At 40.1% G+C, this 26,919-nt stretch overlaps 2 protein-coding genes across 2 annotated transcripts in view; both read left to right on the top strand.

Annotated features, from left to right (window-relative positions):
• The window catches only part of LOC119722321 (ATP-binding cassette sub-family A member 5-like), a 39,242-nt gene extending 28,715 nt beyond the window's left edge, over window positions 1-10,527 (top strand). Inside the window, exons 23-33 of the mRNA XM_038192369.1 lie at window positions 1,106-1,201; window positions 1,676-1,767; window positions 2,314-2,431; window positions 2,625-2,843; window positions 3,255-3,427; window positions 4,744-4,819; window positions 5,492-5,586; window positions 6,423-6,539; window positions 7,339-7,613; window positions 9,018-9,073; window positions 10,195-10,527. Of these exons, the coding sequence (XP_038048297.1) occupies window positions 1,106-1,201; window positions 1,676-1,767; window positions 2,314-2,431; window positions 2,625-2,843; window positions 3,255-3,427; window positions 4,744-4,819; window positions 5,492-5,586; window positions 6,423-6,539; window positions 7,339-7,613; window positions 9,018-9,073; window positions 10,195-10,341 (1,464 nt within the window). The 3' untranslated portion in view covers window positions 10,342-10,527. The remainder of the gene's footprint in view (window positions 1-1,105; window positions 1,202-1,675; window positions 1,768-2,313; window positions 2,432-2,624; window positions 2,844-3,254; window positions 3,428-4,743; window positions 4,820-5,491; window positions 5,587-6,422; window positions 6,540-7,338; window positions 7,614-9,017; window positions 9,074-10,194) is intronic.
• A 3,494-nt stretch (window positions 10,528-14,021) lies between these two features.
• LOC119722320 (katanin-interacting protein-like) overlaps window positions 14,022-26,919 on the top strand; it is a 42,037-nt gene continuing 29,139 nt past the window's right edge. The window contains exons 1-10 of the mRNA XM_038192368.1: window positions 14,022-14,226; window positions 16,338-16,396; window positions 16,914-16,984; window positions 18,291-18,457; window positions 19,459-19,574; window positions 19,982-20,045; window positions 21,077-21,225; window positions 22,888-23,064; window positions 23,585-23,634; window positions 26,259-26,458. Coding sequence (XP_038048296.1) covers window positions 14,220-14,226; window positions 16,338-16,396; window positions 16,914-16,984; window positions 18,291-18,457; window positions 19,459-19,574; window positions 19,982-20,045; window positions 21,077-21,225; window positions 22,888-23,064; window positions 23,585-23,634; window positions 26,259-26,458 — 1,060 coding nt within the window. The 5' untranslated portion in view covers window positions 14,022-14,219. The remainder of the gene's footprint in view (window positions 14,227-16,337; window positions 16,397-16,913; window positions 16,985-18,290; window positions 18,458-19,458; window positions 19,575-19,981; window positions 20,046-21,076; window positions 21,226-22,887; window positions 23,065-23,584; window positions 23,635-26,258; window positions 26,459-26,919) is intronic.

Below are 26,919 nucleotides of genomic sequence, written 5' to 3'. Positions count from 1 at the left end.
ACATTCACAACCCTCGCGTAGGCATGTGCAATGCTACCAGTGAGTCAGTATTTCATAGTCCTAAATTCACAGCGCACTCACCACAGCTGCATCTGTGCATCATCAGTCTTTTCTTCTCCATAAAGGAGTTGTTTACATCCTACTCACGAGCTGGACACTTTGTTATACAGCAGGTTTGATTTTTTGACCGAATAGGTATTTATGACTGGGTTTGTCGAGGGTAATTATCAGCATTCCAGACTCCAACCAGTCTTAAACATAGTGTTTAACACCTCCCAAGCACACAATTATTCCCTTGTAAAAATTATAGAGAGGTATTCGTTAAGTAAAATTGATGAGCAAAATCATTGGAAATTTGTAATTTATTTATTTTGACTTTTTAACATAAAGGTATATGTGACCTATTCTCTCAAAATCAGACTTTTCTGGGCATAAGGTCAAAAAATGAGATTTTTGCATATTGTTGAAATATGTACATTTTCCTTTTAATAGGTGGTTTAATTCTTGAAACCAGTCATTCCTGGGCAAAGTTATGCTATTTTGAAGTTTATCGTGTCGAAAAGTAGAAAACGGAGAAAATGGCAGTTAAAGTTTGGGGTCAATTTTAAGACCTGTTTCAAGTGACATTTCTTTAACTGATATGCCTTAACAAATCATCAAAAATACTATATCTGGAGTTCAAATTAGGGTTTTCAAACTTTTATAGTATATTTCAGACATGTTCAGGATTACAAATATGCAGAAATTAGAAAATCAAAAAAAAAAATCACCCCCACAGCGTTTCTTGGCCCTACCTCAATTTCAGCCTCTTTGCCCAGAAGCGTCTGCTTTTGACAGAACAGGTCACATATATTAATGGGAATAACTATGTGCCTGGCTGGTTTAACATGCAAGAGAGTATGTTTAAAAATGTCTTAGGGGCCTGGATATCAATAATGGTCTGAGCTGAAGGCGAGGGACGTTATCAGCTACCAGGCCCTGGCCAAACACTTATTTATTCCATAAAAAAAAGGAACGTGGCTCAGGGGGGAAAAAAGACATCCTACCACAAAGTAGCGATATGTATCCTATCTAATCTTTTGTTTGCATTGTTCCATTCCAACAGATCTATCAAGTTGCACTTGTTACGCAGACATTGGATCAACTTTCCTTCGGAGACTACTTTGCGTTTGACAAGGTCGTTGTGCCATCGTTGATCTGTGTGAGTCAAAGTCAAAATTAATATATATAGGTTTCAGTTATCAGGCATTAGATCCCTTTATTTCATCTTTTTCATTTTAATTTTATTTCTCTCTGGGAATGGCCAACCATCGTTGGAAAAAAAAACATGACTTCTCTTTCAAAAACTGCCCTCAATTGACCGAATTTAGTTGGTCCACATTTTGTTTGCAATCTGTTACAAACCGGTGAGTAGTCGAAAGCTGGCCAGTCTGATTCCCTAGCCTGACAATTCCCCGGTGCCTGTATATTGTTTCACTCCGTCTGAAGCGTCGAGTCAGGGAGCCAGACTACAGGACGCAGTGTCCCTTTAATGACTGTCATATTGTTTATGAACATAAACAGTAATGAGAAAAGGTAATTGTGTTCAAAGTGAGAACGTAACTTACTCCGAAAGACAGATGTTGTTCTTAAAATTGCCCTGATGATGATTTTTTGTGTTTCTTCTTTTTGACAGCTGCTGATCGCCCTCGTGCTTGTTTTCTTTGAGCTGCGATTTTTGGAGATCTTTTCCACAGGGGGTAACCTGAGAGACACTTTTATTTGCAGGTAAAAATTGTCAGTACTAAAGTACCTTTTATAATATTGGATGGCTTCGAGGGGGATATCAGAATATATTGCCCAGCTATAACAGTGTCACAAGTCAAAGGTTGTCAAGGTTTAGGTTGTACGAGGTTTACCTCAAGGTTGAACAAGGTTTACCTCAAGGTTTTATAAGCTTTACCTCGAGGTTGTACAAAGTTTACTTCAAGGTTGTACAAGGTTTGCATTCAGGTTGTGCAAGGTTACCTCGACGTTGTACAAGGTTTACCCCGAGGTTGTACCAGGTTTACCCCGAGGTTGTATGAGTTAATGTGAGGTTTTACTGGGAACCTCGGAGTTGTACGAGGTTTACCTTGAGGTTGTAGAAGGTTTACCTCGAGGTTGTATGATGTTTGCCACGAGGTTTATCTCGAGGTTGTACGAGGGTTACCTTGAGGTTGAACGAGGTTTATCTAGCGGTTGTACAAGGTTATGTGAGGTTTAACTGGGATCCTCGCAAACACTGGAATGCACATCCAATTTTTTTCTTCCATTTTTTTTCTTTCTCTGCAGCCAGGGGAAGGTAGGATCAGTGGTTCCAAACAACGACCACATCCCTGACGAGGATAGCGATGTCAAAGCTGAACGGGAGAAAGTGCAGACCATCTTTTCCCAACGTGAACATCCTGAGGTGAGCCGATTCATCACATATGGAATCAGGAATCCATTTCGATTCTTGGTTTATTCTTGTTGTATTCGTAACCAATTCAGGAATGTGTGAACCTACCATAAAGTAAACAATCTAAAAATTGAAATTTTTGAATGTGCACCTTGAAGTTGAGACAAATTCCTGCAACTTTTCTCCTTTCTCGTCCCCGTCTCAGAAATGCGCAGTAGCCGCCGCCGGCATCCGCAAGGAGTTCCAGAAGAGAAGCGGTGGTTGTTGCAGCAAGGAGAAAGCTTCCCCGATCAACGTGGCCGTCCGTAACCTGACCCTCAGCGTGAACGAAGGGGAAGTGTTTGGCCTACTGGGACCCAATGGAGCTGGTAAAACCACTTCCATGAACGTCATTGCAGCTGATACCAAAGCTACTAGAGGACAGGTCGGCTTTTTGTTTTATTGATATTTTGTTGTTGTTGTTGTTGTTGCTAAAGTTGCTATCCCCATGCTCTTTAACAAATTATACTTTTTTTAAGCTGTTAAAGGAGCTTCTGCAAGCCATTTTGGTGTTGGTCGGTCGGTCGGTCAGTCCCCAAAAAATGACCACAAATATTTTACCAAATTTGAGCATATACTTTGCCGTCGTCAGTAAATGCACTCTAAAAAAATGTTTGTGACAATTCGTAAAGTTGTTTATGAAAATGTTGTAAACGGAGGCAAGATATGTTAAGTAATGTTATCGTCACGTGGATGGGGATTGTTATGGTTTTGAAAAAAAAACAACTTTTACTGAAGCAAAAAAGTGTCTTAGCATTTTGTTTTAAGCATTTATCATTTTTTTTATCTACCCCAGATCCAAATTTCTGGCTATGACATCACGTCATCCCTGAGTGACGCCTTCCATTGCATGGGGTTCTGCCCCCAACACGATCCACTGTACGAGAACATCACCATGCGTGAACACATCGAGATGTACGGGCTGCTCAAAGGCATCCAACCCAAAGATGTCGGGCCCATTGCCGATCAGTAAGTGTCTCATGGAATTTGGAAGGGAGGGGGGTCATGGCAGGGCTCAAAATTTCACATAAAAACTAGTCTAGGAGCTAGATGTTGCATGGTTTGATACGCGATAACCCACCGCCGCGAGAGGGCACTATCACGACCAACCAACATCGCCCACGGACTTGTCAGTAGCAACGTCTAGGCCAATTCCTATTGGTTGTGTAATGCGACTGAAAATGGACCGTAATTTGCCTGCAGAAGTCGCACATGCGCACTAGTTTCCCCCATTTTTTTTGCGGGGGGGGGGGAGATTTCAGGAGATACCCTAGATGTTGCTACTGACAAGTCCATGGGAGATATTGGTTGGTAGTGATAGCGCCCTCTCGTGGCGGCAGGTTATCGCGTATCAAACCATGCAACATCTAGCCCCTAGACTACATAAAAACCTAGGCAAGCCTCTGTAAAACTGGTTCTGCAAAATTCTGTTAAATCGTTTACAAATATCTATTCACTGAAAATCTGGTTATTTATATCGTCAGGGTTTTCACGAAGTGACAAATATCTAGAAAAAATTAACTCAAAAAGTTTTGAGTTTTGCTGGCCATTTTATTACATGTGACACACAGAACAATTTGACCAAGTTTCAAACGTTTGACAAAATGCCTGAACTCTGTGTTTTGTTAGTTTTCACAATGTGACAAAAAGTTTCCTTGTTAGCAGGGCCAGAGGGAAAATGCATACACATTGAACAAAGCGGTTTGCTTTCAGCAAGTGAAAGAAGCCATCATCTGGTCGTAACACGAAATTTTTTGGGATTCACAATCTTCATAAATATCCCGTTACCTAATCGTTAGACTCTGTATGCGCAGAATGAGACACAACTGGGCAGAGGTTGAAATGAGGGTTTGCAGGTATTAGGAAAGAGAATAAAATTCTCCTCACAATACTGTTTGTTGCACTTCAATCGGACATTCCGTTGGCAACTTATGGCTGTTTAATGTTTGCACTTAATCGACTGGTCAAAAAAGTAAAATACTGAGAAAAAGGCCTTTACAGTTTGGAGTTTTGTAGTCCTGAAAATGAAAGATGCCAATTAGTTTTCCTTAAAAACGCTTTTTTTCCACGATTTGTATACTATTTCTTTAAAATATGAGTAGTAGACATATCACAGGCTACAAACATCTATAAATCTGAAAATTGAAAAAAAATCACCCCCTTCAGTTTGTTTGCATTTTTCTCCACTATGGCCTGGGCCCAGTTCCGTCTCATTTTGGCAGAACGCCTCACAATTGTCAAAATCACTGATTAGCCCTGTGTCATCTTGTTTGTATTGTTTTTAGTTACATGGCAGCATTGAAGATCTCCGAGCATGCAGATAAGAAGTCTCAGAAGCTCTCAGGAGGGACCAAAAGAAAGGTATGTCTGAGGTCCAATGGCTCTGTGCATGACCTACAGAGGGCAGTATACTTGTCTTTGATGACTCTGTTATCAAATAGAACTGGAGTTTGTATGACATCATTGAACAAGCGTTTTCATAAAAAAAAGGTCTTGATCTGAAAGAGTACCACCAGCGTAACTATCTGTCTATTAATAAAAAAAATTACAAAAGAAGAGTCTGTCATGAGCCAATATGGCCCATCAGGCCAGCGTTTGTCTCCAGTTTCCTTGGCATGAAACAACTGAGAATATTTTTACTCCCCCTGGATGGGATGCTAGTCCATCGCATGTTACTCCCAAGCTAATGCTATGAAATACGGACTCATTGGTAGTATTTTGCATGACTAAGTGACGATAATAAGGAGAGTGACCGGTCACGTGAGAGGGTTTAACCAATAATAGGGTAAAGGAGTCAGATTTTCATAGGAGTCCGACACCAGTACAGATTTATACTTCTGGTTGGAGAGAGACAAGTGGGGTTGAGGCGGCTTGCCCAAGAACACAACATGTGGCAAGCAGTTGGATTCGAACCCCCGACCCTTGAGTAACAAACCCTAACCACTAGGCCGCACTCCCCACGTAAAATCTGTAATTTGTAATACCTATGTACAATCTGTAAATCTAGAATATCAATTTGGATTGGTTTTGCAGCTGTGTTTTGCTCTCAGCATGCTGGGAAGGCCCAAGATAGTCTTGATGGATGAGCCTTCAACTGGCATGGATCCAAGCTCCAAGAGATTTGTCTGGTAAGTTGACCAAATCGAAATTTAAATGTCAGGTAGATCTTTTGTAATTTGTGAATTTTTTTTTCGTTTGAAACAACAAAAGCCCACAAAATCTTAAGCAAGGCGTCCCTTGCCTCAGTGTGATAAATGGCCAGTGTATTTTTTTTAATAGGCTGCCATAACAGTGTAGGAATTCGACATGGAAAGCCCTAATTTTATCCTTGGAAAGTCGTGGATAAGTCGTGGAGTTTCAGTTAAAGATTTCTGTGGGAAACCTGAATTTGAAAATGTACCATGGGAAACATTGCACAACTTTGAACCAAAGATGGCATTCTGGAGGTAAGAGGTTCAAATCCTACTCCATTCAATTTCTGTCTTTTGCTGATCTGCAAATAATATGCAGTAAGTTGACTCTAGCGGGATGTGAACCTGCACCTCCTGTACAACAGACAACATTCCGGAGGTCACAGATTCAAATCCGTTTCTAGTCAATAGATCTAAGACCTTATGACGTCACGCTTTGTTTACATGAGCGCTTTCCTATAAAAGCGCACATGTAAACAAAGCCTGACATCATTTCTCTCAATTAGTCAATTTCTCTCTCTCTCTCTAGCTAAATCTCCCAGAGATTTTCAGTTAATGAGCTGCAGCAGAATTTGAACCATCAACCGTGATGGTACTCTATCACGATCAAAGACATTTTCTGGAGGTCAAATTATCAATCAAACTCTCAAATTCTGTTGAAATTTCATGATTGATTTGTGATTTCACTTGTGAAATGAATGGCAGTTCTTGTGATATTTATACAAGCTGTGAGCAAGAATTGTGTTTAGTAAATCACTCTTTTGTCCTGACAGGAACACTATCATATCGAGTTTCCGTGACGACCGAGGCGCCATCTTGACGACGCATTCCATGGAGGAGGCAGACGCGGTGTGCTCTCGCGTTGGAATCATGGTTTCTGGACAGTTGAAGTGAGTGAGGCTGCTGCCAAATTAAAAAAAGTACCCTATTGAGGCCATTTTCGTCTTGTGACTTATGATTGACTTGTGATGACTTATGATTGACTTGTGATGTCCGCTGACCTATCACAACTACCTTGCCTACAACACTGTTGTCTTGTGAACTCAGTTTCATGATGCATGTTGTAGCGTAACGAAAGTATCGTTATTCATATTCATTCATATTCATATTTATTTCCACTTAATCATTTTGAAGGGAAACGGTTTAAACAATAATTTAGATAACAGGATAAGATTAAGCGGTGGGCTTCTCCAAAAAGCAAGCTTGTCAAGTGGAGAAGCCCATTATGTGTAGAAAAAAATATATATTAAATACATTTGTACCTTTAACTTAACTACACAATGGAGTTTAAGTTACACAAACACACATATACAAGGGACCAACACAAACAGGACAAGACAAAACAAATCAAGTACAATCAGAACCTACGTGGGAAATTATTAGAAGAATATGTTCACAGCAAATAATAAGTAAAACTAAAATTAAGCATTAAGCATTATTGTAACTTTCCATAAGCAGAGACTTTAGCCTCTTCTTAAATAAAGGCCTACTGTTGACAATTCTCAGAGTTTGATTTAATGAGTTCCACAATTTGGGGCCCTGATAATGAATGAAGTTTTTAGCTTTAGCAGTACGTATGTGTGGGATATGGAAATCCCTAGACTGTCTGGTATGATGACGATGAATAACGGTATTAGTCTTAAACACCTCTAGTTTCACCTCTAGTAATAATTAACCATCGCATTTTAGGTGTCTTGGAACGACTCAACATCTGAAGGGCAAGTACGGCGGCGGTTACGTCCTAGAAGTCAAGCTGAACCCGGGACCAGCCTACTACTCCATGGATCACACCAGCGGCCGGGCCACCCAACTCCTGGACGATATGCTGGCGGCGTTGGACGTCACGATCAAGGAAGTGTTTCCCAGCGCTGAGGTTACGGAGACATTCGGGGAGCGGGTCGCATACAGGGTACCCAGCGATGCCGCCATCTCGCTGTCCACGGTCTTTGCGACCCTAGAAGAAGGTGAATAATCTCTAATTTTGGAAATAAGGGACATTAACCCTTACCCCACCTGCACCCGATTTCACGAAGCACAACTCGAGTTACGATGTGTTACACGTCGCAACTCACGACACATCGTATAATCCATTTCACAAAACTTGCGATGAGTTGAACGCGTCGTAAGTTCCTTGACAACAGCATGGAACACACCGTAAGTTAAGACGTGTCTGTGGGTCGCCGTAAGTTATGAAGTGTCTTTTCGAAGCCAGTTTTAATGGCATGACAAGTGAAAAAAAGAAGTCCAACATCATGTGATAATGTTTGTTAAATTATCTATGTAAATTACTGTTACATACATGTGACTTTAATACCTAAGCAGAAAATTCCAGTCGAATCAACTGTTTGTTTCGAGCATTGTTTTGTCCGCAAATTAACTATATCGACTGCCATTTTGTTTGCAACTTGAAACTTTTTCTTAGAGAAATCCAACGATTCTTTGGTGGTTACTTGACGACTGTTTCCTGTTCAGATACCACAAACATGAAACAGTCACTGTAATATGCTAAAAAAGTTTTGACATGCATCGCTGTTACAATGAGTTTGGTGAAATGGTTTGTACGATGCATCGCAGCTAAAATTGATAGCAGGGCTAAGACACATCGTAACTTTACGATCCATCGCAGCTGAGATTGATCGCAGGGCTAAGACACATCGTAACCTTACGATGCATCGTAGGTTACAATGAGTTTTGTGAAATCGACCCCTGGGTGTTCAAATACTCGGCCCTTTGATGGCAAAACAGCGTAACTCGAAATTTCGAGTTTTCGAGATAAGACCACTTCTAGACATACTGAGGGCGCTCTTTACGTTTCTGAAAGTTTGAAAGTTATATGGGGTGTGGTTGTGAAGATATATTCAATATGTATATTGAATATTATATATATATTTAGCGCCCTCAATGTTGACATATTGAGGGCGCTTTTTACATTTTTCTGAAAGTTTGAAAGTCAAATGGTATGTGGTTGTGAAGATAGCATGACCTGTCTCCCCCCTCCTCTTGAAATTTGTCCAAAGTTTGTTGGTTTCCATGGCAAAACAGCCTAACCTTCAGTCCAATGGTAGCTTACTTGAAGATCATTTGGGGAAAGACAACTTCATTTGTATGTATGTTTGGAGTTACGCTCACACAATGAAGTTATCAATTTGTAAAGTATGCTAATAACTTATTTGTGGAAAATTCTGACAAGGATGTTAAGAATCCTGCAACATATAAACACCTGATGCAGTGGGCATATTGCTGATAAACTATTTCCCGGATATTTTATTGAGATTGGTTCCTCAATAGATAAAGATGAAAAGAGGATATTTATCTATGTTGTTTTTGTACAAAACTTCCACTTGAAAAATCCCATTGGTTCATTGCAGGTAAAGAGACGCTTCATATTGAGGAGTATAGCTTCAGCCAGGCCACTCTAGAACAGGTACAGAAAATAATTGTTCTTATTTTATAGAATCCACAATGGTTCCTAGACAAAAAGTCGCTTTAAGCTGAAACATTGAATCCGAAAACAGGGTTGCATGGGTAACTAATGCGTAAAGTGGCATGGGTGGCTTGTGCGTTAAGCGCTCGCCTCTCACCAAGGTGACCACGGTTCGAATCCTGGCCGCGGATCACATGTGAGGAGAGTTGTGCGTTGGTTCTCTCCTGTGAAACGAGGGTTCTTCTCCGGGCTCTCTGGTTTTCCTCCCTCCGGAAAAATCAAACACTTTCGATCTCAGGCTGTGCTCCGTGGTCCTGGGTCCATGTGGCCGGCAGCCATAAGCCCCTTTACGTGCCAGCGGCCCAACCATGTTGTAGCCGCGTCCTTCGCAATGCAGCATACCAGCTGCGAGTTAGGATGATTAGCCTCCCAAATCATTATTATTACTGTTATAAAGTGCGCGCCTCTTACCACTGTGGGCTGGGTTCGATTCCCGGCGCGGACCAAATATGAGTAGAGTTGTGCATTGATTCTCTTCTGTGCCACGAGGGTTTTTCTCCAGGCTTTCCATTTTTCCTCTCTCTGCAAAGATCAACACATTTGATCTGGCTGTGCTCCATGGTCAGACATGGATCGCATGGCGGCAGCCTAAGGTGCCTTAACCCGTATGCCTGCGGCTCGACCACGTTGTAGCCGCGTCCTTTGCAATTCAGCTCCTGCAGAGAGTAGAAATGCTTAGCCCCCAAAAGTATTATTAAAACAACCACCCCGAATCCATCAAAATCCATTCCCCCATTTTGGGGATTTTGGTAGACAAGCCATCTGTACCTTGTCCATCCAAATCCACCTGTAGCAGTGGTGGTCTTGTGGTTGATTTCAGCGGACTTGGTCCTGATGCATTCTGTGAAGCAGGGTCAGTGATGGATTTTGGCAGAATTGGTCCAGTACTTAGTAAAAGACACCAGGGAGTTAGGGTTAAGGATGTGACTTAGCAGGTAACATAAAAGCAGAGATGTAAAGATTTAGCATCCCCCCGCCCACAAAAACAAGTGAAATGGAAATTGAATTAAAGGTGACCACTAATTGAATTTGATGTGTATCTTGTTTGGTTATTGTCGCAGGTGTTTATTCAGTTTGCCAAGATGCAGCGTAGCGATGAGGAGGAGGCAGACGCCAATCCTTCCCTTCAGCGGATGTTGTCAGGGCTCAGTGTCAGAGAGGCTGGGCAGGTCAATCACGCAGTCACGTTGTCGACGGAGGAAGTCTAATGGAAGCCTTCATGGCCAATGGACTCCGTGCACAAGTACTCCCTCGCTTGGTCACAAGGAGAGAGTTGGGCGGGACTCAAAACTAGGGTCCGTCGATGACAGATTTCTCAATAATCAATACATGTATATCCAAACGGTACAACATACTGGCTAAAGACAGCACTTGATACTTGCTTGATACGTGACTCTTACAACGTGGACAAAAACATCGACAGGACGGCAACCTAAAAGCCAAATTTATAAAATTATAAACTTGAAAATTACACAGGTTATAAAAATGAAATGTACCTGCCATAATTTCTGATTTCTCCGCGTAATACCCCTCCCCCCCCCAAAAAATGGACAGTTTATTCTGAAGACATTGCTATAAATGCAACGCAATGCGTGATGAGGAGCAAGATTCATAGCGCGCGTGGGCCCAATTTTCATGGACTCGCGACACAGACGGAAAGTACTGAAGACTAGGGCCATTTTGGTTATATGCTAATGCTAATTTACATATTCATGAGCAAAAGTGCAATGTCATTTCAGGCAACCTCCATGTTACAGCTGCTTCAGTGTGGATGTGCTAATGCCTACGTGCTCATTGACATGTCCTTCATGCTGTTTTCACTATAAAAAAAGTCGGCGTACTCTTAGCTATGACCACTGTCTCTTTAAAATGAACGGAAGCCCCGTTTTTGTACAGAAAATCAGGTGAGCTACCTTTATGGTACTTCATTCCTTGACTTCAATAATACTAACCTTTCTTCCGGAAAAGTTTTTAAATGGAAAAGTTTTTATATATATGTCAATTCAATTTTATGTTAAAGTATTCGTACTTGCACAAGCTTTGCTTTGGGAGAAGCTTCTGCTTTGATCGAAAAGGCGGTGTGACTTTAACAATTTGTAAATCCCAGGTCACTCCGGTTGGTAAACAGCTTAATACAGTTTTTTTGTTTCCTGTGTTCTCACTTATAGAAGTAGTCATATATCAAATAGTAGTACTTATTTTAATCATTGTGAGATTTTGTTCCAAGGTCACAGAGTCTTATATTTTCAAATTATTTAATAATTGTACTGTGTTCAAGGATTGGTGTCGCAAATTTCAAATCCTGATTTGTATATTTAGTTTTAATTTTAAGGTGAACAAGAATGAGTTGTAAAAGCTGTGTGATTTCCATGGTACCTCTGTCTTTAACCTCAGTGATACTTTATTGGTATATTCAATATTTATGTTAAACTTGAATCTGTTATATATATACATATAGATATATGCACTTATTTTAAATATGATTATATGGGATAATTATATTAATTTTGAAAATGTAAAGTGAGAGAATATATTCTTGTAAATATGAAAAAGCCTCATCAGCTCTTGAGCCAGTCAGTAGTTTAATTGTATCAAGCAACCTGAATACAAATATTATGCACAGTGCTTTTTCCATTGTTAATCATGAATGCCAATATTATTAGGGTGAAATTGTTGACTGTTTCCATTTATATTCACTGTTGAAAGATTTGTAAAAATGCAGAGAACTTCAAAAGTAGCTTAGTTAAATCAGTTCTTAAAAAATGTTTGTGACATTTCTTTGCAGTTTAACCATCAGATTTGTGCAACGTTAGTACCAACCAACCGTAGAAATTCATGTCTCTCTTTGATTTTTTTCCTGTCATTTTTTAAGGAGATTTTGGTGGGTTCGTTTCTGTTTGACTTGATGTGTTATATAAAAAAAACATTGTTGCATTTCATTTTGTTTTGGCATTATGGATGGATCATTAGTTTTTAAAAGGTTGCAGCGTCACATTTTGTGACGCACTTCGTAAAGTACTAATTCCAATCGGTGAACAATAATGTACTTTTGATTGGATTGGATCACATGAAATGGCCTTGTTAATGATGTGAAAATGAGCTCAATTATAATGGGCCACGTATTTGTACCAATTGAGGATACTGTAGTTTTGTAAACAATTGTTAATCCAAGGTTTATAATAGAGTAAGTTACATGTTTTTTGTTTATAAATGCAATTGACAATCTTTTATATTTAGATTAAAGGCAAGTTTGCTAAATTGATTCAGTAAACATTTTTTGTTGGAAATAGTAGTTTAGGATACCTCCCTTTGTTCCGTTCAAAAAATGACATTTGCAAATGACTGTCAAATTTTCTAAAATGACATGGGCAGCTCCAAGCAGCCTTTTTTGTATTTAGACTAGGCTTTTGTAATTTTGTAACCCCTTTTAGCACATAAGAGATGTGCGAGTCACATGCACAGCAGAGCTGCTGTGCCATCATCTTACCCTGTATAATTTTCCTCATAAATAAAAAAAACTGTTCTCTTTCTACAAAATATAGCCTGCTGATATTCAATATTTAATATTTGTTACAAACAAATACATTCCAAGGACCATAACACTGACAAGCAGAGATTTGTCGGCTGACATTTAAAAAAAACTGCCATATTTCTTTCTTTTTCTTTTTTTAATAATTCGGCTTGGATTTCTATAATTCAATCCTGTCACTGAACGAAGTTTTTAATTATAAATTAAAAATATTGATGTACTCTGTATATGTGTTGTTCAAAATATTGGGTCTGTACTTCCACCATGAATATTATATATATATATGTTTATACTATTGCTCTAAATATTTTTAAAGAAATTTTAAACTATTTTAGAATTATTTCGTGTTGGTACAATCCATCGTAAAAAGGTTGAATATAATGAATTTAATGGTGTAGGTCCACAAAATTTAGTATTTAATGAAGTTTAGAAAGTATTAATTTAGCTCGTAATAATATGGAATATTTTGGGATTTATAATATAAGAGGTAAGCAAAGTAAATAATATAGGCCAGTAGCTCATATTTTTTGGTGTTTGAGTGGTTTTTTTTTTCAGCCTTAATTATTCAAATAAAAAAACAGTCATCTGTATCTGAACGGTAACCTGTTTTTGTAATTGTGTCTTTCCAGATGTCCAAAATTGAAAGCCCGGCGATTTGAAAGTGAATTTTGTTTTTGCAGCATGATCTTGAAAATTTATAAGGGTGCATCCATTTTCCAACATAGGGGGCGCTCTTCAAAACTGATGATTATATGCTAATTACTATGCATTATGTGCCCCTGTGCCCATTTTCAGGGCGTATTGTATGGCTTTTGGGACTTTGTTTTCATATTCCTCGTTTATATCAAAACTATCTATACCATTATTAGGAAATGGTTACTTCTAAGAAATAGAAAGATACTTGAAGGGCATTTTTTTTCTCGCAGGGGCACGTATGGCCGCAAAAGGGGCACTTGGGAAAATCTGGGGGGGGGGGGGGCAAATGCCCCCCCCCCCCCCGTTCCGCCGCCCCTGAATACCCCCCCCCCCAAAAAAAAATGTAATTATATTTATAAATTTTTAATCATTGCAACTAGTTACTCTTGAAACATCTCGTTGATACATAGCGCAAGGACAAAGTTAGAAGGGGGGAAATGTGTATCAATGCAACATTATCAAATATGAAAAGCATTTGAAAAATAAAGAAGCCAGTTTACAGAGAGGGTAAGACAAAAAGACAGTCCCCCTACCCCTTCCGAAGAACAATAGAGGGACTGGGAACGAGTCTAGGAAAGACATTGTTGTGTCCGCGCACTGAACGATTGGTGGCGCACTCCTGTCGGGGTCGAATTGGAGTACATTTTTTACTCTGGTGGAAACAAACAAACGTGATGTAGTTATGGTGGTGATCGTAAACGATTTTTTTTCTTCATGCTCACGACGGAATTTCAACCTTGTTTACAAAAATTCAGAGTGAATGGTATCATCAAAACACAGTATAATGGAACTTAACAATGGTGACATTGTGTCAGAGACGATTTAAGCTGCAGTGAATGTTGCATTGCCTTGAATTTAAGCATGGAACGTAAGTAAAAAATTGCATTAAATTTGTTTTGTTGGCTTGCCCCTCGATCCTGACCTTCACCTTCTCCTGCTTTGCATAGGCCTAATTAAGATTAATGAAATTGAAAAGGCATTGCAATTTGTCATTTGACTGTGAACCGGTCTCCGATTTTTTTCCCGCTCTTGTTTGTATGCCTACTGGCACTACTCCTAGAACTATGAGGCTCCACGTAGTGGAGCCTCATACTAGGTTCAGAACCCCGCAAAATTGTTGTCAGCACAAAACACTAATTCAGTACAAAAACGTCCATCCCAACCAAGCCGTTTCCCACAGAACCGCTGCACAGTTTGCCCCTAAACTCCGTACAATACCTCATGACATACTCACGCTATGTGCACCCAACAAACATCGGTGGATTCTGTCGTTTTTTTTGCAAAAATGATGGAAAATATGCCCTTTCCGCACTGAGCCAACCTGACACTTGAAATTTGCACGCGCGCAGAATGATCGCAGTCATTTCGGTCCGATCGCTCGGAGCGCGCCGCGGGGGGTATGGTGTAGGAGCGGAACGATAGTATGCGCATGCGTACAAGTGCGAGTACGTACCCCCCGCGGCGCGCTCCGAGCTAGCTAGCTATCGAACCCGAATATGACTGCGATCATTTTGCGCGCGTGCAAATTTCAAGTGTCAGGTTGGCTCAGTGCGGAAAAGGCATATTTTCCATCATTTTGCCGAAAAACCGACAGAATCCACCGATGTTTGTTGGGTGCACATAACGTGAGAATGTCATGAGGTATTGTACGGAGTTTAGGGGCAAACTGTGCAGCGGTTCTGTGGGAAAAAGCTTGGTTGGGATGGACGTTTTTGTACTTAATTAGTGTTTTGTGCCGACAACAATTTTGCGGGGTTCTGAACCTATGAGGCTCCACTACGTTGAGCCTCATAGTTCTAGGAGTATACCGGCACTGCATTGAACATGCGCAGTGACTGCGGATTGTGGAGTTTAGGACACCTTTACTCCCTTTAGCATGTTTAGTCTTTTTCATTCTTAAAGTCAAGCAGATTTGTTGCTCAAAAATGATCTGCAACCTAATGCTGAATTTTCAACAGTATTTTGTTAGAAAATAGGGCGATGATCGTGTAGCTACAAGCCCGGTTTAGCTCTACTGAGTGGAGCATTGAACTAGTACGGTACCCTCCGTACAAACGCTCCACCGATTTGGCATACTTTGGTGACAGGTACACAGTCGTCATGATGGTATGCATTTTGTGCATGCCCTCGCAAGGACAAAAGGCCCAAAAAACTGATAAAGAGAATACAAATGAGAAAGACAGTAACCCTGGATAGATCCACACATTCATGACGTTCCATAAGACCCCTTAAATTGTTCCAAACAACCGGTAATTTTGAAAAAAGAACAAAATAGTCTGAACTTACTGCTCACAATTAAATGTGTCTGCCGAGTTGTACAGTCCATTTCACTGACATTACTGATGCATAATTCATCGCGCGCGTGTGTGACGTCACTATTGAAGAAAAACAAGTTGCGCTTAATCAATGACTGTTTTATGTACTGATAAAGTGATATGTGTCCCGTGCCAAAAACCCACACTGTCAGACATCGCAGGGCACATATGACTACATGAAACAGTCACTGAGTAAATTTGGGGGTAAAATCACGATGACACCAAAAAAAATGCAACATGAAAATAAAGATGGCGATCACCGCCCGATGTACATGATGTACCGTGAACGCGCAAGGCGCACTGAATCACATGGCACCAACTGTAAAGCGCATAGGAAAATTGTAATTTCTTCCTCAAGAAACTGTTCAAAAAATACCAAAAAGTTGTCCTTTTGAGAGAAGTCTGTTTTAGGTTGAAAAGGTCATTTTTGAGTAATAAAAAACACCCTTGACTCTACTTTGATACAAATTTAACAGGAGCCCTACACAAAACAATTGCCTGCTAGCTAGTCTAGTCCCTCTGCCAAATAGATCCTAGTCTCCTATTCAAAGATAAAGGAAGTGGTCAGAAACAGCTTGAGATTATTTCAAATTTGCTTCATTCAACATTTGCTCATTGACCTTGTGGTACTATTTTTGTGTTTCTTGCTTCTTTGTGTTTTCAGCTGGAGGTAGGAAGCAGTGGCAGAAAGGAGAGTTTCCTATTGAGCTTCCTAAGGGACAGGTATGCAAAATGTTGGACAGTCACCGACAGTCAAATATTCACTCCTGTTCCCCTAACGTGCCTTTTACACAGGCTAGTCACCATCAGTCAGATCATATTTCAATATGCACAATGACTAGTCAAATTCCATCAGCAGACAAAAGCAGGTGACTGGTAGGCACGGCCGGCTTATCAGTCTCCTACGGTCAAAACAGAGAGCTATATCAGGTTTCATAACAATCACAGCCAGTCAATCCTGCTTTATGAAGGCAGGGAGCACTCGACTCTTAAAATTAAAACAGTCACTTGATTTATTTTGACTGCAAGGCTGGCCTTGTTGAAATTGCCAACCAGAGAGGGAGGGTTTTAATGTAGCTATATTGTTTGAAAAGATACAAAAAGAAAGAGCAGTTTTAAATTGAAGAAGCAGTAATGTTAAAAATGGACCAAGTATGTAGGAATGATGCACATCGTCTTATTCAAGTTTGTTTGGGAATGTTTGTTGAACTATAATGAAACATTTTCTTTCCCTCCTCAGACTAATACTGTCAAGGACGATGTACCAGATAAATATGATGAATACCTACTATTACTGCAGAAGAAAAACAGGCAAGGACAAACAATTTTGTGTACAATATACAAATGTTGAATGTTTATGAGTGCAGTGGTGAGAATATTTTCATGAGTTGGAAGATTAAATAATTGGAACATTCCATCTTTCAATGATTGAAAATATTCTCACCATTGTTCTCACCATTGCACAAATGCAAAACATTCATTATTTATTTTATAAAACATCCAAGTAGATCTTTGTCATTCGATTGGATAAAACATTAAGAACAAACAAAACTCACAAAATTGCATCATATCCACTACTTTTTTCAGCTTGTTCAAGGCTAACAAAGGTTTAAAAGCCAAATCAATGACAATTATGAAAAGAAACATTGAATCTCTTAAATCAATGCAAATAATCATCAAGGCAACTGCATCCACTTCAAAGGCAAGTTCATGTTATTGACTAGTAACTGTGAAAAGTTCATGTAACTTGCATACTCTATTAAAGTTATATCTATTTAATAAAAATACCACAAATTCAGCTGTCCACCACTGATCATTTACTGTTCTATGAACTGATGAATGCCCATTAAATACAATGAAACATGGACGTTTTCCCACCTCCGTGAATGAACCAAAACTTGCAAAGGAAGACAGGAAAAAAATCGCCATCAATATTTCAGGGGAAAAAAGAGTTGACTTGTTCCTCATTCAAAACACAAAATTTAACAGTGAAATCAATGTTTCAGTCTTGACTCAAACAATTAAAATCTCATTTGTAAATAGGATGCCTGTGTGTAATCTGTAATTCTCACTCAGCTCAATAGCTTCCAATGGCATTCCTTCGACAGATATAAAAATAGGTTCTTTTAGTAAAACACGCATAACTTTTGACAGCATGGATCAATTTCAGTATTTTCTTTTCAAATGAGTGGAAGAACATGCTCTTTTAAGACATACTTCATTGGTGTATCAAATTTGGGTGCTTTGTAAGAAAAAAATTAATCCAGGTCACTTTCTTTTTGACGCACCCTGTATATAATAAAAGATAAAATTTCAAATCAGTCTTTTTTATAGTGAAGCAGATTTTGAAATTTTTCCCATTCCTTTTCCTAGGGATTGTAACATATTTCTTACTATTATTATTTATTTATTTGACCAGGACATGTCATACAAGCAAATAATTACAAAAAATCAAGTACATGAACGTTAAGAAAAACTAAGCAAAACAAGTAAAATAGTGTTTTGTTTCAGGTATTTGGTTTCTTGCTGAAATTCTACGCAGCAGCGTTCCTTTTCCAAGTTGCAGTAAAAGCATTTGGTGTGCCATAATTTCATGTTTGCCCTTCTTGTTCCACAGGGTGTTGAAGAAACTGAAAGCCAAGGATGACAAACAGATCCAGCTGGAGCAGAAAGAGCAAGGATTCTCCCTGTACGTCAATGGGGCTAATCAGAAGCTTGGCCTGACAGGTCCAATCAAGCACTCACCCAGGAGGCCCAGCTCAATGAAACCACAGACAGCTGGAGGTCAGTTGTCTGTTCATGTTGGACTGATTTCTATTTTTTTTTTTTAGATTTTGCAGAGATGATGTAAGATCCAGAGTTGTATGACTTGTGACTCGGACTCGAGTCCGACTCAAATCCCATTTTCCGTGTCTCGGACTCAGACTTCAGTCACGATGATGAATGACTAGGACTCGACCTTGCGGACTCAGACTCAACCTGTGTGTCTTGGAACTCAACCAAAATCACCACAAATCACTTAAATCAATATTAGGTTTTGCCCTTCACCGACGTATAAACACTGTATACTGTGGGTGTTACCTCCCAAGTGAAAGTTGGAGAAAAAAAAATCACTCGGGTGGGACTCGAACCCGTGACCTCCTGCTTTCTAGTGCAGATGTCTTACCACTCGACCACCGAGCTTACGGGATCGGTTGGCTGGTTCGAATCTGATATACATAGCAGCGGGTACCGCATTCAACTATTCATAAGATGGAATTTTTTTGTGGTGAATTTTACCTCCCAAAACTGCAATGGATATAGTGTTTGTACATGGATATTGGCCAAGGGATGAGGAATATAGTATACAAATATAACATGGTTCGAGGGTGGACAGTCGATATTAGCTCCCTGGCCCTCGGTATCGGAAGTTGACAAACTAGTTCCTGAGGCGGAACGAAGCCGAGGGAACTAGTTTGTCAACTTCCAATACCGAGGGGAGCTAATATCGACTATCCACTCAAAATGAACCGCGCTGTATTTGCATATTACTACACCTCATACATATTCAGTTGCCAAATTTTCCTGTTGATGTAAGCACCTCGGCATAAAATCTTTGGAGAAACTTGTCCAGCTCACCAGAAGAATATTGTTCAATCTCGCTTGGTAAACAGCAAAAATAGCAGCTGGCAGGTGTCGGTGAAAGGACCAGTGAGAATTCGGCCCTCGATCATGAATATGTATGAGGTACGGTAATATTATTTTTGTTCTAATCTTAAGACTCCATAATGTTGACTATGTTGCAGATATCCCTCGACGTCCTGTCCGTGGTCTCCATGGTTACCAGGAAGAAGAAGACGCAGAAGCGGCGAGCAGGGCCAAGACTGCACCCAGCAAGGTGCAGAGGAGGAACTGGCTACAGGTCGGTACCAAACGTAGAGGGCGTATACGAACCCCCTTTCTTGGGTGACCCGTGAACAGTGTTCTTGGGTGGCCGATTATGAACGCGCCCAAGTGTGTGTGGAGTTGAAGTTGGGCGAATTGAAGACATATGGACTTTGAAATACTGATTCACTGGTAGTAATGCGCATGCCTACGTGAGGAATAATGTGAACATTCAACCAATGAAACGTTAAAAGGCACCAGATTTTATGGGAGTCCAAACTTCATGTGACACTGAAAAGTGTTTTAGACCAGCCAGCCATGTCTTTATCATCCGTTTAAGACCGGCCACATGACAGGCTTCTCGACCAATGGGAATGGGTAAACTGTATTAGGTTTTTATGAATACTGATTTATATCTGCGTTTCGTTTTTGTTTTCTTCACAGCAATCCTTTGACATCAAGACCAACAAAGGAGAGAAGCTTAGGGTTAGGTCTCGCTGGGGCAAAGGTTGGTTTGGAATACATCTGCCAAGAGTTATATAAGTCACCTGTAACACATTGTATTACATTGTATTTGTTTCCCTGTGACTCCATTATTCCCAAGACGTAAATGCAAGCAGGAGCGCTGGTCTACTTATTGTGTCACTAGAGTGCCCAATATGTACGACCCGCTGTCGATCAATAGGATCTTCAGGGGCGTAGCACGGTAATTTTTATTGGGGGGGGGTAAAATTTTTTGAAAAGCGCAATTTTTTGAAAAGGGCACTTGACCTTGACTGGGGGATCTGGGACCCCTTTTTTTGTGACAGAACGTTTCTTCTAATCTTTTTGTCGGTTGAAACTTTTTCTACAATCCAATAATTCTGATGCCAATCTAACATACTGTGCACACACTTTTTTGCTTGATTTTACCACATATCGTCTACACAAGGATCAACGACTCATCTGAGCTTGTGTACAGAATGCACGGAACAGTTTGTCTACATGCATTATATGCCGCGGTGGGGGAGTGTGGCCTAGTGGTTCGGGTTTGTGACTCGTGATCAGAGGGTCAGGGGTTCAAATCCAGCCACTGATCATATGTTGTGTCCTTGGGCAAGCCACTTTACTCCCACTTGCCTCTCTCCACCCAGGAGTATAAATGGGTACCAGCATTAGCTGGGGAGCAACCTGCGATGGACTAGCATCCCATCCAGGGGGAGTAGAAATATTCTCAGTCGTTTCATGCCACTGAAACCGGAGATACTAACGCCAGTCTGATAGGTCATATTGGCTTGTGGCAAACTTTTTTTATTATATGCCGCGTCTGCGCATAGAACAAAAAATAGAACATGTGCACAGCTGGCGTCCTGACAGAAATTTGACCAATGAAAGACTGCAGTCGCGCGCAAAGTCTCCTGCGCACAATGCCCAAGCGCCATATCACACCTCTAGCCAGAAATTGGGGGAAGTGATTTATCCTTTTGCACAAAGGATCCGTGATTTTACCAAGTTTGTCATCAAAGTAATTTCTTTTCATTTATTTTTTTCCCTCCATAGATGAAGATGAGGCAGATTGTGAATATGAAGATGATTTTGAGATGTATGAGAGTGTGAAAGCATCCCTGCCCCAGACCCAAGCATCTCCCCCGCAACAAGACACACAAGCATCTGCCGAGGAGCATCCTGAGCAAGAGGACTATGACAAGGTTTGTCTTCCGCTTATTTCATCATTCAAAGCAGTGTTTGTTTGGTCGTGGTACCCACTGCTATATCAGATTGGAACTAGCCAGGCGACTCTAGCAAGCTTGTGGTTGACCAGGAGGTCGTGGGTTCGAGTCCCACCCAAGTAAGCCTGTGGATGTTTGCTTACAAGCCCTTGGACAGCCCTCAGTATACAGTGCTAATGTATTTTGATTTGAGTGCTTATGTAATTGATGAAGAGTAATATACAAATTTAACATGGTTTGAGGGTGGCTAGTCTATGTTAGCTCCCCGTCAACAATTCGCATTCCTATGTGAATTGTTTTTGTTTTGCTGAAAGAACACCTAATAATAATAATAATAATACCAAGCATTTGTATGGCGCTCTACAACGATCACAGCGCCTCACAACAAACAGCCTACCTCTTTTGTGATCTGTGGACAGCACTTTAAAGGGAAAATACAACATTTGCAAACATCAAAAAATAAAACTACCAAATCGTTTTGAAATACCTTGCTGGACTGTTAGTGAATGACAGTGTAAAGCATCCTGTAAAATCATGGCACCTGGTATACTGTCATTTTCAAGAATAGTGGTATTTTTGTATCAATTTCCAACGCTGATCGGCCGATCAGCGTTGGAAACAACTGGCTTTTTTTCAAATACTGGCCCCAATTGACCATCGCACTTGTTTGCAATCGATTACAAACCTATGAACGGGTACAAGCCAGCTAGACCGGTTCCCTGACCTTACAATTCCCCAATGTATGTAAACTGCTCTGTTTCTTCTTATATGGAGTCAGGGAACCAGACTACAGGAAAATGATCGTTTTTCTTGGTTTTTATAGCATTTTCGAACCCAAAACCTCAAAAATTCAGTGTAACGATATTTGCTATATATTTCCAACCCCCCAATTCCATCCATTTCTGAAAATTACAGCAAAAGCAAATGATGTATATTCCCTTTAAAACAGTGGTTGTGTTTAAAATTCTGAAAAGTACATGAGTGATTTGAATGATCCTTGTACTAAAAGAAACTTTACGAATTGGGCATTCACTTCCTAGATTTTGAAAGTGCTACATGCAGAACTTAACTAAAAAATGGTCCTGACATTTGGGTTTTAATTTTTTACTCACCCTGTATAGTTATATAGACTGCTTGCTCAATATTCTTGAACGTTGTAAAACAAGTTATGATAAAACCTCTTGCTCATAGACACAGGCAAAGGGACCATCCAACCACAAGAAATAATTTTTAAAGAATTGACAAAGTATTTTCGGACTGTAAAATGTATAAGCTTTTTTCCTTACTCAAAGTTTAGCCAGAGTTATACTTGTAAACAGTTTGTTTGTGTTCATGCCTTTAATACATCACCCCCACCTTGAAACTGGGCGAAGAGGCCAAACCATCTCGTCAGGTGTCGCCGCATCAGTGTAACAAGGTCGTAACTCCGTTCTGCAACAAAATTGTATCAATTGAATACGCTTCGTGCAACAAAATCGTATCTCGACGTCAGTTGACTTTGTGTGTACATCCGGGTTTTACGAGATACAACCTTTTGACATTCTGAAACTCGCGTTTCATGTGATCATTTTAGGAGATACAACTGTGTTGCATGTATAGGACGATATAATGAGGACTTTTACAAAAATTCTGTCTTCGCAGATTACGGAGAACCTGACGTTGATCCTAGAGGGGCCCACGGAGGGCGTCAGCGACATAGAAGTAGATGCAGGAGACTATAAGAAAGGGAGCGTTGCCAGGGTAACAGATGAAGAAGATGATGATGATGATGATGATGACTCAAGCGAGCACCTCCTCCTGAGTATTGAAGATGTCAAGGTAAATGCTGTCATCATTATTACCCCTGATTATCAGGACACTAATTCTTGGATTCATGACCCTTAAGCGTTGACGATAACATGATACATACTTTCATTATTAGTGTTACCCCGGATATGATTGTCATGTCAATTATTCCTGGAATTTCTAGGAGTATATATGACCCTTGTTAAAAAAAACCAGTCATACAAATAAAGGCAATTAAAACAAAGTGTCAAGCTTAGGGACACAAGTACCCAAATGTCCCTGTAAGCATTCTATGAAGTCCATAATAATCCTGGCATGACCCTCAAACAGTTTACAATGTATGTGCTGTGTACGTACATTGTACTTTAATAATAGACATAATTTCCAGCGCCTTGAGTACCTAATTGTTGGTAGATACGTGCGCTATATAGGACTCCGGTATCACCACTGTTAAAAGCTAATTACGGATTTGTAGCCCTGTTACAGATAAATGAACTCACATATCCCTGCTTCTTTTAATCCGTATTTTCCTGTTGTTTATGTTTTCTTTTAGACACTAAGACGTAGTTTAGAAGCAAATGCTGACATACGATGGAGCCTGTCAAACGGACACCCACTAGTACGTTTCCATCTGGTGATAAGTCTATTATGGCTAATAATTTTGCCAAACATTTTGTTAACAAGGTTATTGATATTAGGCATGGTATCCAGAATAGCATGGCCCCGTCCCCACCTGTCCGTGTTATTGTTCCAGAAACAGTTGCCAATGTTAACACACTCTCTGTTTTTCCTCCTACTCATACAGAGGAGGTCATCCAAATCATAAAAGATTCTCCCAACAAGTCTTGTGCTCTGGATACCTTGCCGACCTGGTTACTTAAGGCCAGTGTCAATTGCATTGCTCCAATGCTGGCTAACATCATGAATAATTCGTTGTCCTTGGGCAGATTTCCAAACTGCTTCCGTCAAGCCATTGTTACACCTATCCTCAAAAAACCAACTCTTGACCATAATGATTTGAAAAATTACCGTCCTATTTCCAATACCTCATTCTTGTCTAAATTACTGGAGAAAATTGTTCACAAAAGACTTATTGAACATGTTGCCCATAACAATTTAGAAGTCCCACTCCAATCTGCTTACAAATGTAATCATAGCACAGAAACAGCCCTTCTCCGTGTACAAAATGACATTCTCCGAGTCATTGACAACAAGAAAGTGGTTTTGCTGGTCATGCTTGACCTGTCATCTGCATTCGACACTTTAGATCATGAAATACTTCTTGATAGGTTGTGCAAAGTGTACGGGGTCCGCGACATGCCCTTATCCTGGTTCACCAGTTACCTTTGTGATCGCAGATACCGCGTCCGGGTTGATGGTACCATGTCTGATGAATCTAGGGTAGCTTTTGGTGTACCCCAAGGGTCTGTACTCGGGCCTGCACTTTTCACATATTACATCAAACCTGTTGCTAATATCATTGAACACTTCAATTTACAATATCACATTTATGCAGACGACATACAGCTTTACACTCATTTCAACCCAGCTATTCCTGGTGATTCTGCAATTGCTCTTGAAAACCTCTCCAAATGCATTTCCCAAATACATGACTGGATGGCCACTAATATGCTTAAACTCAACAGTGACAAAACTGAGTTTTTTGTAGCAGCCTCTCCACGTGTACTAAACAAGCTAGACGGCAATCTCACTCTTAACGCTGGTCCAATTAGCATTTCACCTTCCCGCACTGTAAAAAACTTGGGCTTTATATTTGACTCGTCATTTTCTATGTCCAACCATGTCTCTTCCATCTGTAGATCAATTAATTTTCACCTACGTAACCTCTGGCGAATTCGTAAATTCATCGATGACAACACATGTCACCATGTTGTTCGTACATTTATAACATCCCGGCTTGATTACTGCAATTCTCTTCTATTTGGTATAACCCAAGGTGAAAAACATAGACTACAAAAAATTCAAAACCGTGCTGCTCGGCTCATCTTCTCTGTCAAATGCACTGTGGATGCTACTTCTCTCATCACCAATCTTCACTGGTTACCCATCCAGCAGCGTATAGCATTCAAAGTTCTTTTGATGGTGTACAAGTGCCTACATGGTAATGCTCCCCCTTACTTGTGTGACTTACTCACTTTGTATCTACCAGGCAGACCGGGATTAAGATCTTCCAATGATAAACTTCTTCTCTCTATTCCTACAGGTTCAAAATCCCTTGGAGACAAATCTTTTTCAATAGCAGGCCCCAAATTATGGAACACTATTCCCATCAACATCAGGGACGCCCCATCTCTCACCATTTTCAAGAAACGTCTTAAAAGTTTCTTATTCATTACTTCCTAGTCCTCTCTTGTAGTTGTACAGCGCTTTGGTCTATTTTGTAAAAGCGCTTTATAAATACTTTATTATTATTATTATTATTATTAAACAAGGTATGTCATATTTGGTCCTAGCCAATTTCTTGATTTCACTTTCAGCATTTGTAAACTCATCGTTTGAATCCATAGAATCTCAAAATTCATTTCAGATTTGTACAAACTCCTGTATAAGGGTGTCCCTTTTTATTGCTTAGGTTCTCATTAATTATAGTACCATAATTAAGTACCGGTAGTGTTGGACGGTCAGCACCAAATAAAAGTCTGAAAAAATTAAAATTTCAGTTCCACTCATGTAGAGGTCTAAATGAAATGATGCCAAGTGTGTATTGTCTCCAGGGGCGGATCTAGCTTTCCGGAAATGGGGGGGGGGGGGGGCTGGAGTTAATTTTAAGTGGGGCTCGATAGGAGGAGATAAGACTGTCCATTTTCGAATAATTTAGTATTCGCTTACTCAAAACTGTTTGACCAAATAATCTAAACTATACAAGCTGCAACTAACTGCATACTGCACCGGTAAATAATTGCACGAAGAGCACGCCAGTTAAAATTTGCATGCCGTGATCGATATGGAGCGCTGGAGTGTTTTGCAGTAAGTATTTTATAACTGTAAAGGCCTTTAACCTGCTAAAAGAATGTGAACAATGAAGGTTTTGCAACATTTGTTCGTTGTACTAAAGAATTCATATGGATGCCCTAATGTGAGCAACTTATGTTATCTACCAACAGTTACATTGAGTAACTTTTTTTCAATTCTTGTTGCTAAAAATGATTTCAGAGGATGGTAGGTTTATATAATATTTTTTGATTTATTGAAATGTACATGTATTTTCATCAGTGTGATGGAAGTCCTGCAGCTTCAGATGATGATAAGAACTCAGATGAAGACAAGGCGAGAACTGACATCAAAGATGCATTAGATGAAGACATTGAAGAGGACATCATGGCTGACAGTCTGGAGATGAGACGAGATGTGGCGCTGGAGCCAGGGGATATGATTGTCCTGGAGTTTGCGTCATCACCAAACAAAGGTCAGACAACTTTAATGACTGCTGTCCTTCAGAGTTGTAGGCAATCTCTTAGTTCCTCTGGATTGTGTAAGTCAAGGTTGAGGACCCAATAGATGGATACACTAGGCCCCATGCATCTCTCCAACAGAGTCTGAAAGTAAAAAGTCGCGCGGTGAGTTGCGGACCCAGCCTCAACTCGATGGGCACGTGCGCGTTCCTTCACTTACCCCTGGCCATGATGAACACGTAAACGATGCTGAATGGCTATTCAGATTGTACTGCGCGTATTGTGAAAACTGCATGCCCTATTATGCGCTCGCGCTATGCACATCACATAACATACAGACATTATTTTTCAAAACTGCGCGATGCCTGTCAATATGGATGATGGCAGCCTCGTTTTTCGCCACAAAAAAACATGTGGCTTCGGTTTTAAAGGGACGAAAGAGGTACGTACATTTAATACAAATCCTTCCTAAATA

The sequence above is a fragment of the Patiria miniata genome, unplaced genomic scaffold (assembly GCF_015706575.1).
Source record: "Patiria miniata isolate m_02_andy unplaced genomic scaffold, ASM1570657v1 HiC_scaffold_15, whole genome shotgun sequence".
In the NCBI taxonomy this organism is placed as follows: domain Eukaryota; kingdom Metazoa; phylum Echinodermata; class Asteroidea; order Valvatida; family Asterinidae; genus Patiria; species Patiria miniata.
Note: the sequence above shows the minus strand (reverse complement) of the source record. Positions and strands in the feature narration are given on the sequence as shown.